The 14,782-nt window shown below is 45.1% G+C and overlaps 3 protein-coding genes across 7 annotated transcripts; 2 read left to right on the top strand and 1 right to left on the bottom strand.

Moving 5' to 3' along the window:
- Positions 1–24: 24 nt before the first annotated feature.
- On the bottom strand, positions 25–12,035 carry LOC115765162 (homeotic protein female sterile). Of its 5 annotated transcripts, XM_030708586.1 has the most exons (8): positions 11,248–12,035; positions 9,328–9,477; positions 2,187–3,669; positions 1,623–2,119; positions 870–1,001; positions 617–787; positions 442–559; positions 25–374 (listed from the first exon to the last, which is right to left on the bottom strand). In XM_030708586.1, exons 1-8 carry the CDS (start codon positions 11,969–11,971, stop codon positions 344–346), a joined length of 3,306 nt encoding a protein of 1,101 aa, XP_030564446.1. In that variant the 5' UTR covers positions 11,972–12,035; the 3' UTR covers positions 25–343. The 5 variants fall into 5 exon arrangements, with proteins under 5 accessions (XP_030564446.1, XP_030564436.1, XP_030564462.1 ...); XM_030708576.1 differs by having other exon boundaries at positions 870–2,119; XM_030708602.1 differs by lacking the exon at positions 870–1,001.
- On the top strand, positions 4,290–5,361 carry LOC115765200 (gamma-soluble NSF attachment protein-like). The gene has a single exon (XM_030708640.1). It carries the CDS (start codon positions 4,336–4,338, stop codon positions 5,248–5,250), a length of 915 nt encoding a protein of 304 aa, XP_030564500.1. The 5' UTR covers positions 4,290–4,335; the 3' UTR covers positions 5,251–5,361.
- Positions 9,766–10,921, top strand: LOC115765217. Its single transcript, XM_030708662.1, has one exon. The coding sequence runs from the start codon at positions 9,973–9,975 to the stop codon at positions 10,846–10,848; it is 876 nt and encodes a 291-aa protein (XP_030564522.1). The 5' UTR covers positions 9,766–9,972; the 3' UTR covers positions 10,849–10,921.
- Positions 12,036–14,782: the final 2,747 nt, after the last annotated feature.

Raw genomic sequence — 14,782 nt, 5'->3', positions numbered from 1 at the left:
TTTTAATTTTCAAAAAATTGTACAACGTTTAGAAGATTAGCTTAGATTATCTAACTAATTTAAAATGGTTGATTCATTAAATTACTTCAATATAGCATGCAAATAGCCTAGTTTTGTATGAGTTATGTTTAGTGATACATATATATTATGTATGCTAGTAAAGGTACATATATGCTGGGTGCCAGAACATAACTAGTACTAAATATAAGTGTTCTATGTACATTTAACTTGTTCAAACGAATTATGTGCTGTTGTTCAGGTATTAACAATAGTGCTAACAATTATAGTCGATATGTATGTAGAGTGTTTAGATAATATATATATATTTGCTCCAATGCTTCGCTTATGTGCCCATTGATTTTGCCTTTTGTAGTCTGAAATAGATAAACAGAATATGAAATTCAAATAGGTTGATTTATTTATTAGTTAGCATCATCTTACTTGCGTCTTAAGATTTTAAGCGCAATTGTGCCCTCGCGCACATTTTTGAAAAGTCCAATAGTTTCGGCATGACTCATGCCCTGCACGGAGTGCCCATTGATTTCCACAATCTCATCGCCTGTAACAGGTTTTAAATTGAAATCGAAAAACAGGTAAAAATGCGGCTTTAACTTACCAGCTTGCAGCGTGCCATCATCTGCAGCTTGTCCCGAGGGGAAAACTGTTTTCACAAAGATGCCCATGTTGCCCTTGGGCGAGTCTCGGCCGCCCACAATGCTGAATCCCAAGGACTTCAGACCAGGTCCCTTGAAAAACGTAATTGTCTTCTGCGTGCAGCGCCCAGTGCCTAGAGACAGTGTAAGCCAATAAGGATGTTTAGTGAGTTTCGAATGTGTTTTAATGTGGATGGGTTATTGGGTTAAGCTCACCCTCACTCATTGAGGCGCGTATGACTTCGGCCATTTCCTCGTCGCGTATCGTTAGCTTGGCCACTGGCAGCGATGGACGATGATGCATTAGTGATGCGGCGGGAGGTGTCAATGAGGCTGCTGCTGCTGATGCTGATGAGGATGGTGCAGTGGAGCAGGAATTAAGAAACGGATTAGGTGCAAACAATGAAATGTTTTTTGGCGAGTGCTTGATGTATAATGAATGGTGTTGTGGAGATTGTTGTTGTTGTTGTTGCTGTTTTTGTTGCTGTTTTTGTTGCTGGTGTTGCGTATTATTAGTGAGATCAGTTGTTGTTGTGCTGGTTGTTGGGGTGTCTGTGGTTGTTGTATTGCCATCAGGTAGACTGTTAGATGCTGCCGCCGGCGCCGTCTGCATGAACAAACTAAGTCGCGACGAACTGAGTCGCGAATGTGCGAATCTCAGCGAGCGATAATGTGAATTGGTTAGATTGATGGAATTGCGGGCATAATGCATTCGCTGGCCGAACTGCTGGCCACCGATGCCTGTTTCGGAGGACAGTGCAGCCCCTTCCGAGCAGCGCTTTCGTGCCAGTAGCCGCCACTTCTCATCGTCCGCTAGCGAAGAGCCCACACAGACGCTGGCCGCTCGATTTGCATACACAGGTGTGTATGAGTCGTTATTGTTATTGTTAACAGAGGTCGAGAAGGAGGTGTCATTGTTTGATTGGTTGTTAAAGAGCGGTGTTGGTGTTAGAGCCAAGCTGCGCTGACCTGAAGAGCTGCGCGCTCTGCGCCGCAACAGCTCATGCTCTGGTGCGCTCACGTCGAGCGAGTGGCGCGGCGTGGAGCTGCGACGATGCTGCATCAGCGGCATAGGCGATGGCAGGGTGCTGACGCTGGCCAAAGAGCGCGCATCGCACTGATCCTCGCACTCCTCCAGTCCAGCCGCATCTCGTTCACGTTCTCCTGCCCGGTCACGCTCCTGCTCCTGCTCCTGTTCCACCTGCAACTGTAGGCTTTGTAAACTGTTCAGGCTGTCCGTGCGCTGTGCATAGCTGAGCCTCTGGCGCTGAGTGCTCATTCCATCAATGCGTATTTTGGTATAGAAATCTGTGACAGTGGCAATCTCATCGTGCGCTATGACCAGATCAATGCAGTTCTCCACAAAGCAGCTGAGCAGACGTTGCACCTCGCCAAACGACTGAATGCCACGCAAATGCTTGCCATTCACATTAACAATCTCATCGCCCAGCCGCAGACGACCATCCCTGTGGAAGGAAAAATAGGAAGAGCAGATAAGTATATGGGATCATTTATTAAATTAAGCTAACTTACTTTTGTGCCATGCCGTATGGCTCGAGCTCAACAATCAGATATCGATATTGTTGCTCATTGTTGTTGGTGACGACCATTTTGGGTGACAGAACTAGCCCAATGTAGTCCTCTTGACATTTTCGCTCCAACTTGAGCTGTCGGAAACGCCGCCTGATGGTCTCCGTTTCGTAGTCATAGTTGTAGCCGCCCAGCGAGACGGGTGCACTGCAAATGCTATTGCGCAAAGAGGAGCCCGAGCCCAGTCCCAGGCCCATTCCGACGCCCTCAGAGGAGCTAAGCGAGATGAGCGAATTGCGCTTTAGTGTGCCTGAGGCAATAGATTCTGTATCTCCGGCGGAGATGCTAAGATTATTGCCCAGGCGGGCACCGGCTGTGCCTCCGCCGACGCCGCCGCCGCCACCATCGCTGTCATAGCCCGACTCATTTGAACTCAGACAACTACTTAATCTTTGGTAAAGTGGTTCCCAGTCCTTGGATGAAATGCTGTCATTGCGAGACACATTCACCAGCTGCTGCTCCGGCGAATGGCGCTGGGGCAACGGCGATTGTGTCTGCGACGTAGCCGATGAAGTCTGATTCACGGTCGCTTCCCGCTGAAATTGTTCGCGCTGTTGCTGCTGATGCTTGAGCAGCACAGAGCCACCGTTCTCCTCGGGAAGCACCGAGAGTCGTGAACGCAAAAAGGCATAAGGAAAGGCGCCACGACGGCTAGCATCCTGCTGACCGCCGCCGCTGGCCGTGCTACTTCCGCCGCCAGCTTGAAGAGCAAGCGAGCCCACATTGTCGCCGGCAGCGCTGCCATTGCTGCTGCTGGCGGTCAGGCAGCTGCTCACCTTGGCAATGTCATCGCAACTGCTGGACTTGAGGCTAGATATGCGAGGCGAGTGCTGCTGTTGCTGTTGCTGCTGTAAATGTTGTCGCTGCAAATTGAGGCCCTCAGTGGGATCGTCGCACTTGATGTATGAGCAGCTGGACAACTGGCTGGTGGAGCTGCTGCGATACAGTGTTTGGCTGCTTGGAGTTGCCTGCTGCGACGCTTCGGAAGCCTTCAGCAGATTGTGCGAGCGATGATTCAGCATGCCCGTGGAGCCAATTCGATGAAAGAAATTCTTCAGCGCCTTTTGTGGGCGTGTCGCTGGCTGATACTGATGCGTGGGCGTCGACTGAGCGCTCTGGCTGCCCCTGCTTGCCGCATCCTGTGGCGATTGCAGCTGGAACTGCTGCTGCTGCTGTTGCTGGTGCTGCTGCTGCTGCTGGTGACGCTGCTTGATCGTTTCAATGGGTCCCGACTTGCACTTTTTAAGCGTAGTGCCCTGATAAGCTCCAGTAGGCGTTGCTGACGGCTTCGCATTGTTAGCCTTGTGCGTTGGCGAGTGAAACAAGCTGCGCAGATCCGTGTGCGACTTGTGTGTGTTGGCGGCAGGCGACTCGCTGCGCTTTAGCAAATCCAGTTTGCGGCTCATGCGCTTGCCCCACGTGAACACTGCAAACGAGAGAGGGAAGGGGAAGAGCATAGAGAAGAACTCAATCAGAAAGTTATTTCCAAATTAATTATAATGCTTCAATTAATCTTAACACCTCATGGACATGGCCGCATTGACAGCCGCCGCAGCCTCGCGAATCAAGCTCGACTTGGACTTGGACCTGGACCTAGACCTTGTCTGTTCTTTTAGCATTGACAACCAGGCCGCTTTTGCATTGCGGTTGATAGCCTGTCACGTGTTCGTGAAAGGCATCGGCTTACACGCTTTCCAGCCAAGCAACCACAACAAAGGTCGGCTTTGAAGATGTGTTGATTGCTGCAACTTGAAATAACCGCAATTTCAGTACGAGACTTGACAGGGTGATTGGTGCGGCAACCTTACGCTTTCTACTCAAACAAAACAATCTGTTATCTGAAGAAAGAAAATGTTTGGGTTTTGAAAATAACGAAAAGTGGTGTTTTTTAACGTATCTGTTCAAAATTCATTGACCCATGCGTATGACGTCACTTGAGCGCGCTTTATAAGCTTAACTATCGCAAAGAAGCTATCGATATATCGGTATAATGTACAACCAGTATTTCAGTATTTTTCACAGTTCTTTTTTCCACTTACAGTATACAGTCACATCTTGCACATAAACAACAATTGATTTTTCGCGTGCAAAAATGTCTGTGGCTGCTAAAAAAATTGCCGAGGCAGAACAATTAGTCCAAACAGCCGAAAAAAGCTTAAAAACATCACTGTTGAAATGGGTACCTGACTATGACAGTGCCGCCGACGAGTACGCAAAGGCAGCAACTGCTTACAAGATTGCGAAATCATTCGACAAAAGCAAGGAGTGCTTGTTAAAGGCTATTGAGTGCTACAAAAACAACAAATCCTGGTTCCATGCAGCAAAGTCATACGAACAGATTATCTTACTGTGCAAAGATGTTGGCACGCTAACGGATGTCGAGGAATATGCCAACAGGGCGTGTAGCCTTTATCAGCAGCATGGCTCACCAGAAGCTGCCGCCTCTGCGCTGGAAAAAGCGGCCAAATTAACGGAAGCCCAGCATCCGGATGTGGCTCTACGCCTATATCAGCATGCAGTGGAGGTCATTCTAATTGAAGATTCAACCCGGCAAGCAGCCTTATACTCCTCGAAAGTATCGAGACTATTGGTCAAGCTGCAGCGGTTCGAAGAGGCGACAAAGTCGCTTAAAACTGAAATTGGCTTGTATCAGCAAACTGAATCGTTTGGACAAATCGGCCGTTTGGTTGTGGCGCTCGTACTGGTGCAGTTGGCTCGCGGTGACTCGGTCGAGGCAGAAAAGTCGTTCAAGGAATGGGGCACTTGCTGTGAGCCCGATGAAGTCTCCACGCTGACGACGCTTTTGCAAGCTTTCGACGAGGAAGATGGCGAGCTGGCAGCTCGAATGCTGGCATCTCCATTCATCCGACACATGGATGTAGAGTATGCAATTTTGGCTAAAAACATTCCATTACCAAAAGGTCTAGAGGTAGCAAAGAAATCCGTAGGTGCCGATGAGCTGAATAATGCTAGAGATCACGAGGACGAGGGCGAGGACTTGTGTTAGACGGCGTATTTTGTTGTTATCTAAGTGCTAATTAATCAACTAATGCAATTTACATTTTAATCGTTAACAAAAATATACTTAATAAAATAATATTCAAAGTCTTCTGCCTCATATTAAGTGTATGTTTTTGGTAGTACCAGAGGCAATATAAATACTAGGATGCCAATAATATGCAGTTTATATTGCATTCGAATTGCGCATGTAGATTGCCACATAAGATATTGATATATTTTTATATTTATTATTCAATAGATACGAACAAGGCATTATGAGTAATCGGTGGAATAATAATTAACATCGAAGTAATATATGTATGTAAGGTATTGTTTTTTGCTGCAAGTGAATGTGTTGAGAAAAGAGGCTAGAAACTGTGCGTTTCGCAGCACTGTATATTTAAAATGGAAACAGCCCTGTTTGTGAAAATGGAATTTTGTACCTGTTTTAAATAAGAACAATTTAATTGCGGCATAATGAAAAAGTAAATAAATTGATTGAAAAAGATTCGTCCTGCAAAGGTATTTTTCACATTTTTCTTTAAATGCGTTTTGCAAGCTGCACCAATTGGAAATAATGATCAATTGTTTAATCTGAACGAGATTTAACATTATTCTGCTTTTACACACAGGGAACCCATATTAAACTGGGTTTCCGGTTCCACAAATTGGGCAGTGCTCGTAGCTTAGTACAGTTATTAAACTTCAGACACAGCTCAGTTACAAATGGTTCATCCAAGTCCAATCTAATAGCGCCTTAAGAGTTTTTTATGATCTGGTTTAACATCAATTACCAACACTTAAAAAGCCATTCAAGGCGGACTTTCAGGTACGGCCCGAGCTTTGGATCGTTAATAAACAAATTTATGCGCTTGTCCCATATTTATCACAGCTGCAGCGAGCTGGACAGGCACAGGCTGTGGGTGTTTGTAAAAAAGGGGAAGAGCGATGCAGAAAGAGAGGCAGAGAGAGAGAGAGAGAGGGAGAGCTGGCCAAACAATTAGTATAAAACATGCACAAAAGAATCAGCTGCAGCAAATTTCTTGTTGCTGTTGTTGTGTTGATGCAGCTCTTCGGGAACAGCAAAGACATGGATCCAGGTATATTATGGACACAATAAAATTTTAAAAACTATTTTCATCTACGACTTTAAGTGCGAGTCAATCCCATCGAGCAACGAACAACGACCGAGACATCGGCTTGGACTCCATCTGCATCTGCATCGGCGTGTCTGGCTCGTGCCAAAGATGTTTAATAGCCGCAGCCCAGCCGCGGGGGCTTAATCCAGAGAATGTGTGGGCGCAGCGTTTGGCTCGTTGCCAGCCTCAATTCGGGTTGACAGTTGAAACAACTCCAGCTGAAACTCCACCCAGGCCTGACCGACTTTGTTTCGCCTTTCGTTTGCCAACAGCTTGGCACATTTGCCTTTGATTAAAATTTCAACACGCGCAGCCGCTTGCAATCATCTGACGAGGATTGGGGGATGGGCCGCAGCCGGCGAGTGTTAAACAATAATGGCAAATGGTGCAGGCATCAATTATATGACAGCCTCCGCCACGCGGGGCACACTCATCGGGAATCAAAAACGACCGCCGGCCACATGCCACAAATTCTACACCCACTTAACTTTCAAGACGGTGTCAAGTGCCCGCAAGATCCGACCGGAGTCTAGCTCGAAGCTGCCTTTTGTTGCAACTCGCCGGCTGACATGCAAGCCGAGCGAGGCGAACTGAGAAGAAGGAGCTGCAAATTCTAAGAGCTTAAACAAGTTTTGTTGGACTTACAAACTGTTATGTTATAAGCTTAGAAAACCATACAAAAAATATGAACTATAAGAATTGAATATAAAAAGTGTCATTTAAAAAGGAAACTTAGATTTCTGGCTGCAGCCTTTGTGTTGGACGCAGTCAGGGAATATTAGTCTTAATATTTAGATATTTCTACAGATAGTTTATACTATATTTTAAAATTCAATTCATCTGTCAAAATGTATTTTCCGTATTTCTGTTGCCCATTGCGGTATTGTTATTATAATAATTTATTAATGGTTTCTTTAGCGATTCTCTCCAAGATTCCGCATCAACTCTTGGGCTCTTCTCTGCCTTTGATCGGTAATGGCATTTCCCGTCATTTATTTTACAAATTCGCAACAAAGCCCGGCCTTAGCTGGCAGGTGTCACAAGCTGAGAAGCTTTGCGTGTCGGAGGCGATTCGGCTTCAGAGAATTGGCTTTGGCATCTGCCCGCTCTCTGTGTGTCATTCTAATGCCAATCTTAATTGATTCTAATTGGTGGCGAGGGCCGAATGAAGATACGCTGGGTGTTGCGGGCTCAAGGTCAAGCGGCTGAACAAACGCCACGTCAATAGCTGTAAATTGCTTTCATCAGGCCTCAAATTATGGCCATGATTGGCTCCGATTCCCACTGTGAACCGAGAATCCGTTGGACAAGAAGAAACTATGACAGCAGCAGCAGCAGCATGAGAAATCAATAAGCGCCCCATCTTTAAGTCTCTTCTCGCCCAGCTGTCGGCAGTCGGCACAGTTGGCAGTCGGTAAAACGTAAAACATAAACGCTATAATTTGGCCTCTGCGCCGGGTTCCATCTACCATCTTCCATCTTCATCCCTACTCCAGTTGGAGCAGTTTTGTCCAGATGCTCGCACTGCTCGCGCTGCTTTTGGCACTGCACGCATGCGCATTTATACTGGATTATCGCTTATTACATGTTTCTCCTCCTTCGACTTGATTTATTTCGCTGGCCGATTATCGATCTTCACTCAGTCAAGGCATCGGCTCCGTTTCCCATCCACGAGCAGCGTCTTCTCCGTTATGCGCCGATCTAGATCGGAGAATTGAAGTGCGTACGTGAGATATTATTGTATGCCGCGTGCATTCGTTTCCAATTCTTTGTTTGTTATTGTTGCTGGCAATGGTGCTGCCCGTGGTGCACATGTTCTGGGTCGACTCGACTCGGCTCGGACACTCCAAAGCGCATTATGCAAATGTTGTGATAGTATTTCCCATGGCATGGCTATTGAACTTGTTGGCCACGGCAAAATAATTTTATTGTTATTACTGCAAATCATAGAGTTACAAAATATCAACCTGACTTTTAAAAAGAACTGGCATCCGGCTAAGACAATACAACATCCGTACACTAGATCTCAGATCCTCGTTGGAAAGTTGCCTACCAGAAACTCTTGAAAAAAAGTTTAAGCTTTTCTTTACGCTCTACCCAAAGGGGGAGTAAAATGGAGAGCGGAAAAAAAAGATTTTTTTGATTGTGTTGTTCCTACTTCGTTTTTTTGCATTCATTTGTTGTTCCATTTTGCTTCAAGTCCAATCGTTAATGCATAATGATCCGATTTATAGGGAGCAAACCACAACAACATCTTAGCGCATGTCACACAACTCTTTCAGCTTGGGGAATACATTGCGAATCATCGAATCACTCGATGGCAGCAGTCAAATGGATCACATAATGCCACGCTTTGTCACACTTGGTCGCTTATGGGATTTAGGGCCGTAACCGAAACCGCAGTCAACAACTTGCCCAGACCATGGCATAAAAATTATAATACCCATCCCAGTTCCAGTCGCAGTTGCCGCTCCGGATCGCATTACAGCAACGGCGGCGCACAATGCAAAATCGGGTCAATACGGTATTAAAGGGCGTGCTTTTTACATGCACGCATCGCCCACTTCCCAGTATCGATGACAATCGCGAGTGCTCGATGATGCGTTGACAGATGCGGAAATGTTTTCAGCCGGCAGCCGAAATACTCGAGTCACGGCAAATTGATTGTTGGGCATGTTATGTATGTGCGAGCAGCAATTAAATAACGCTACAAAATTAGCACGGGCTGCCATCTAATTTATGGGTAATCTCTAGCACTTAGGCGAGCTCCCGATTGAAGCCCATAAATTGAATAGGAAGCGGAGAGCGTAAATATAGATGAAGATACATTGCTTAGCATTTGGAGGGGCGCATCATTTAAAAATCAATTTCGGGGCATTTAAGGCTTTGAGGCTTTGCATCTATTTTGGGCTGCCTTTAATCATGGGACTTGACGTGGTACTCACCATTGCGTGTGGTGCTTGCCAAGGATGAGGCGTTCCCTGTGCCAATGTCGCTGCTCGTCTCAGCAGCTGACGGTGCAGTGGCCAATTTTTGTTCATCGTCCAGGACAACTACGGGCACGGCTGTCACCAGCTTGTAGTCGGGCATATGACCTTGAAGCAAGAGGAAATTTAACTAAACATTCACATAATTCGTAAATGGGTGCATTCGCCCCAGTCAAAAGAGCAACGACTTTCAACTGATAGGTTCTCAGCAAGATAAGCATAAAATGCTAAAGAGCTTTTATGACAGGCTAATGCTTGTATACCCTGACAGATTTATCAATTAAATTTAAGTACTACTATATATATATAACACTATAAAATCTTAAAAGAACATTTTAAAAATTTAGATCTGTTAAAATTCTAAATATCTAAAAACATATTCAATTACTTATATAGAAAATTTCTATAGTTTCTAGCTATTCAAAGACAATTCACTGATCAGAATATAACTAAAATCTGTAATATAGCATGGCAAGAAGTTGTTAATTAAGATAATATACATACGTACGAGATCAACACGCCAACTCGATGGTGAAATCGTAATACTCTCTGCCACTCTATAAATATGAGCTGATGAGGAAGTAACTGGCAGTTGGCATTGAGATGGTTGGGCGGTTGGGTGTCAAGATCTGGCTGTCGTTGTTGGCAATACTGTTGGCCAGAACAGAGGCAGAGGCCAGTTTACGGATTAATTTGCCAACAATGGTTTTGCAGCAGCTAAACGGTTCCAGCTCCCAATTCGAAGAATGGACCAAGCGGCTAAGTGAGCGCCTTAGCCCGGAGCAGCAGCAGCGTTTGGCTTGGAATGTGGCCTTCCTGGAGACACCCAAAAGTCCACTACAGTTGAGGCAACTGCAGAATAAGCTCAGCCCCAACAGCAGCATCAACAACCCGCTCAAACTTCGGCTGTGGATAAGCTTTTATTGGCAGCTGCGGCGCTCGAATCGCTTGGGCAGCAACAAAATATTGCTGCCACATTTTGCGCTGACGCTGCGTCAGCTGCAAGGAAATCCGATGTGGCGTAGCGCCCAGCTGACGAATATGTTGCAGAGCTTGCCAAATTCACTGGGTGTCCTGGTTAGGAGTCGATGGTTATGCTTGAAACATGACAGGGATCAGTTGTATGCTTTGCCGGGTGAGGCTCTGATGCTGGGCGCCAACAGCAACTGCTGCATGTGGCAACTTGTCGTGGCAGACACGTCGCAGGCATGGCTACGCCTGGAAAACGCATGCGAGGTGCAAGCAACTTGGTTCATCAACATATTGCAGCAGACTGACTCGGGAACCTACACTCTGCAGAGCGCTCCCAGCGACAATTCGAGTTCATACTGCATTCGAAATGGAGCGAGTTATTTGGTGGAGGTTCAAGCCACAACTGACACTGTGCAAAACCAACAAGCACTGGGAAAAGATTGTCATTGGGAGCTCAACGATTGCACTCAACTGCCAACGTTATTAAATAGGTATTTTAAAGGGTAGATCTAATAAAATGTATGGAATTTTAGATTATTATGTCGCGTGCCAACAAAGCTTAATGAAACTACGATAGTTTTTAATAAATCATCTGTCGCGATAACTTGTAATCGAACTTTAATATCCTCTCTATATTATTGGTTACTCGACATACAATATGTATGTAACCTACGATAGTTTTTATAAATCCTCTGTTCCGATAACTTGTAATCGAACATTAATCTCCTCCCTATATTATTGGTTACTCGACATACGTATGTATGTAAGTATTAATATATAAGCAATTATAGTAAGGTTAATATATATTATAATTAAACACTAAGCTCAGCTGATATATGGCCTCTTGTGTTAGCTATATGCCAGCTTCTGTTCCATTAACAAACATTTTTAGTCCTTTGCACTTACCATTTGACGCCAGCGACATGCTGCTGCCATTACATCCTCCCGATCCGTTTAAATTTGACTTCTCGTACAAGCAGCTATTAGAGGCAGAGCTAGCAGCGGGGTGAAGACGCTGCGCCACATATTGCTGATAGTGCTGCTGTTGCTGTTGATGATGTTGCTGGACGCTGGCGCTGCTGCTGTTGGCGTAGCTGAGCAGATAGTTTGTTGCGCTGGCATTGTTGACATTGTTGCTCAGCTTATTGGGCACATAAATGGTTGGTTGTTGCTGGTGCTGTTGCTGTTGCTTGTGCAAAGTGTTGGCCTCCTGCAAGGAGAGCACCGATAGCCCTGACGGCGTCTGGCGTCCACTTAGCAGACATGTGGGCGTGGCTGTGCGTAACGGCTGCCCATTATTGCCAGTTGCCGATGCAGCGACTGCTGCTGCTGCTGTCGCTGTCGCTGTGGCGGCGCCATTGCTTGTTAGGGTAGTGCAGCTTAGTATCATGACGGGCGAGTTATCGTGCAGATCAGGCAAGGATGAGGATATGGCTACACTGCTGGCAATGCTTTTGCTGAATCTGTTGCTGCATGTTGCCAAGGCGTGAGTTTTGTTGCTGCTGTTGTTTTGCTTGCTGCTGCTGCCGCTAGGGCAAGTGTTGCTGTTGTTGCTCAAATGTTGCTGTTGCTGAGCGGCGCTTAAAGTGCTGTATGTGTCCGTAGATTTGCGCGTTTTAAAGAGACGCATACTATGGGTTGTTGGTCTTTTGTTTTGCTTGCTATTGTTGCTTTTCTTGCTGTTGTTGTTGTTGTTACTGTCGTTGCTTGCTGCAATTGTAGGAGTGGCACATTAGTTTTTCAATCGAGTCCAGGCAAATTAGTTAAGGCCTAAAAACCCAATTTGAACTCAATTTCTATAAGCATTCCAGTTTTTCACATTTTTCTTCTGCTTTTCGTTCAACGGAGCGTATAATTAACATAAATTACAGCTCACAGGCGCGTCGAATTTTCAGCGGGAATCGGTGAAAAATTTGGCGCTCTATGCAAAGTGTTGATGCTCCGCAATTGTTGGAGTTGCTGCGAGCAACAAAAGCAAATGCAAATCATTTAAAAAGGCGTTTTAACATTTCCCCCGTTAAGGTTGTATGGTCAAGCTAAGTGGGACCAGCTAGTCAGTTTCAAGAAAATGCGGAAAACGAAAAGAACTTAATGTAAACGGTACTTAATACCAAATAGTGCACCTCAACCGATTTAAGATGCTAACTAGTTGGTATTCAGCGATGACAGCTCATTATTTTAAAATTAATTGAACTTTATTGTCATACATACATATGTCACTTTGTACACTAAAACCTATAATAAGAATTCTATTTATAGTTGAGGCATAGCAATCTGTCAAGCTCTTATCGTTCTTATCAGAAATAAAGCATTAATTCTGCGGGATGCAAGCTGAGCAGCTATCAGTTCAATAAACGCATGTAAGGTGGTTATCAGACCATAATAACAAAAACATGTGTACACACTGTTATTATTTTGTGTATGCCACTCGCTTGCTTAATATTTGTGTTATTGTTGACGAGCCATAAATATTTGCACTTCACTTCAGCTGTTGGCTAGCGCGCTCGTAAATCAAGGAAAGGCATTTGCCTGAAGGTCGGGCAACAGCTGCCGTCGCCATTGCGACATGTGGGTGGATGGCCAACGAACCAGGCAATAGTTAACAGTTGGCAGCCAAATGTTAACAGCCAGCCAACAGTTAACAGCTAAGACGCAATAGAAAACAGAAAACGATGTCGTTGTTGTTGTCGTTGTCGATGTCGATCAGCAACCACTTAGATGGCTAATTTACACAACTGCCTTTTACTTTTCAAATTGGCCAACGTACTTGAAAGTAGTCAATGCTAATTTGAGATTAATGCTAACCAAATAGCCAGGCACTCATTCGAGCGGATCCTCTGGCTAGCGAGTCGGCCAACCATCTAACCAGTCAATGCGCGTCCCGTGCGTCTAATTGATGTGACATTTGCGTGTGCATCTATGAATGCATTTACTTAGATACGATTGTATTGCACCCTGGTCAAAATGTTGTGCTCTATGCTCAAAACTCGGCTATGAAAAATACAAACACAAAATGTACAAACTGGGCTACATGCAACATCAATAAAACTAGGTTCACGAACCGAGCCTAAAGTTAAAGAGTTGGTTCGAACCGTGAACCGACTGACCTACATTTTTGTGTCTCTAGCCCTGGTAAAAATACTCCATATTGAATTTATTCAAAATACCAAAATTAAACTTGATCTGCTTGCAATGGAACGCATTTACCAATGTAATTATTTAACTGCCTTGGAGTTTGAGCGGAACATGTTCATGCAGGCAAACATAGCAAGAACGACGCAGCTGTTTATACTTTTATTACGTTGAAAAGGTAAATATTTCCAATTTATAAAGCTTTCTATTTGTTAGGAAACCTTGTTGAATATATTTTCTTTATTGTAACAATAACACTCCGATGTAACCATTCTATTACCTTTCCCACTGTGCAGCGCCACTTAGTCAAGACGTCCCATGGCGCTTTGACCCGTCTGACGTTTCCCCGCCAGCACCAGGGCTACTGTGTGGCAATAATTTTGCTAATTTTATCGGACGCTTTGAGCCTGGCCTGCCTGATTTTTATGGACGCTTTTAAGCGGCGCTCAGGAGGATCTCTGGCGCTTGGAGCGCCTGCCCAATATGTTGTCGTAATGTGGATTTAATTGGCCTTAGAATCGATGTCGTATATTTCATGTTTGCGTTTCGAAGTCCTCTAATTAATTGAGTAAAAGTAAAACTTTAATGGTTTCTTAGGTTGCGACCTGCATAGAACCGATTCATAGGCGCAGTCGCAGTCGCAGCCATCGTCGCAGTCGCAGTCGCAGTGGCCGTTGCCGTTGCCGTTGGCGGCGTAGTCGTTCCAATGGCCGTCTTGTTTATGGGCGAAACCTGTTTCAAGGACGCGACGTTGGCGCAGTTCCAAGAACTGACTCGGCTCATTACCGAACCGAATGACGGGGCAGGGAGTCAGTGGAAGAAAAAAAAACGTGACTCTGATTCCCCGACTGCTCGACAGACGATTGCTAAACTATTTTTTTAAGCTGTAGTCGGATAGGGCTTATAATGATGACCGGGACTCCAGCGTCAAGCCCTATTTCACCTTCTCCCATTTGCGGTGCATCTCCGCATTTTTTACACTAGATTTTTTTTTTAATTTGCTTGTTCGCAAATACAGCGAGAGTTTTTTTTTTACTTTTATTAAATTTACTAACTGCTTTTTTGCACATACATATCTCTCAAATCGCAGCTCATGGCTTCTGCTCCTGGCAACAAATCAGAGCCGGCTGCATAGTTGTAAAATTCCTGCAAGCAGGCCGCGGCTACCACAGCTGTGGCATGCGGCAAGCTGTGCCCCAATACCCATACTACAGACTCTGGTGCACATACTTAAACACACACGCACACACAAACAAATATCACAGACAGACAACAATTGCGCCATTGGATTTGTTCCATGGGTAGTCAT

This window comes from Drosophila novamexicana, unplaced genomic scaffold, assembly GCF_003285875.2.
Source record: "Drosophila novamexicana strain 15010-1031.04,08,12 unplaced genomic scaffold, DnovRS2.1 tig00000008-arrow-pilon, whole genome shotgun sequence".
NCBI classification, from domain to species: domain Eukaryota; kingdom Metazoa; phylum Arthropoda; class Insecta; order Diptera; family Drosophilidae; genus Drosophila; species Drosophila novamexicana.
The sequence above is the reverse complement of the archived record's forward strand: the minus strand, read 5'-3'. Positions and strand labels throughout refer to the sequence as shown.

Bases quoted from the DNA above. Each gene is read 5' to 3' on its own strand.
- LOC115765200 (XM_030708640.1), top strand. From the start codon at position 4,336: ATGTCTGTGGCTGCTAAAAAAATTGCCGAGGCAGAACAATTAGTCCAA.
- LOC115765217 (XM_030708662.1), top strand. From the start codon at position 9,973: ATGGTTGGGCGGTTGGGTGTCAAGATCTGGCTGTCGTTGTTGGCAATA.
- LOC115765162 (XM_030708576.1), bottom strand. From the start codon at position 11,971: ATGCGTCTCTTTAAAACGCGCAAATCTACGGACACATACAGCACTTTA. The intron at 9,478-11,247 runs GTAAGTGCAAAG...TCTTGCTTCAAG, and splicing joins CATGTCGCTGGCGTCAAATG to GTCATATGCCCGACTACAAG. The intron at 3,670-9,327 runs GTGAGTACCACG...TCTCGTTTGCAG, and splicing joins GGCAAGCACCACACGCAATG to TGTTCACGTGGGGCAAGCGC.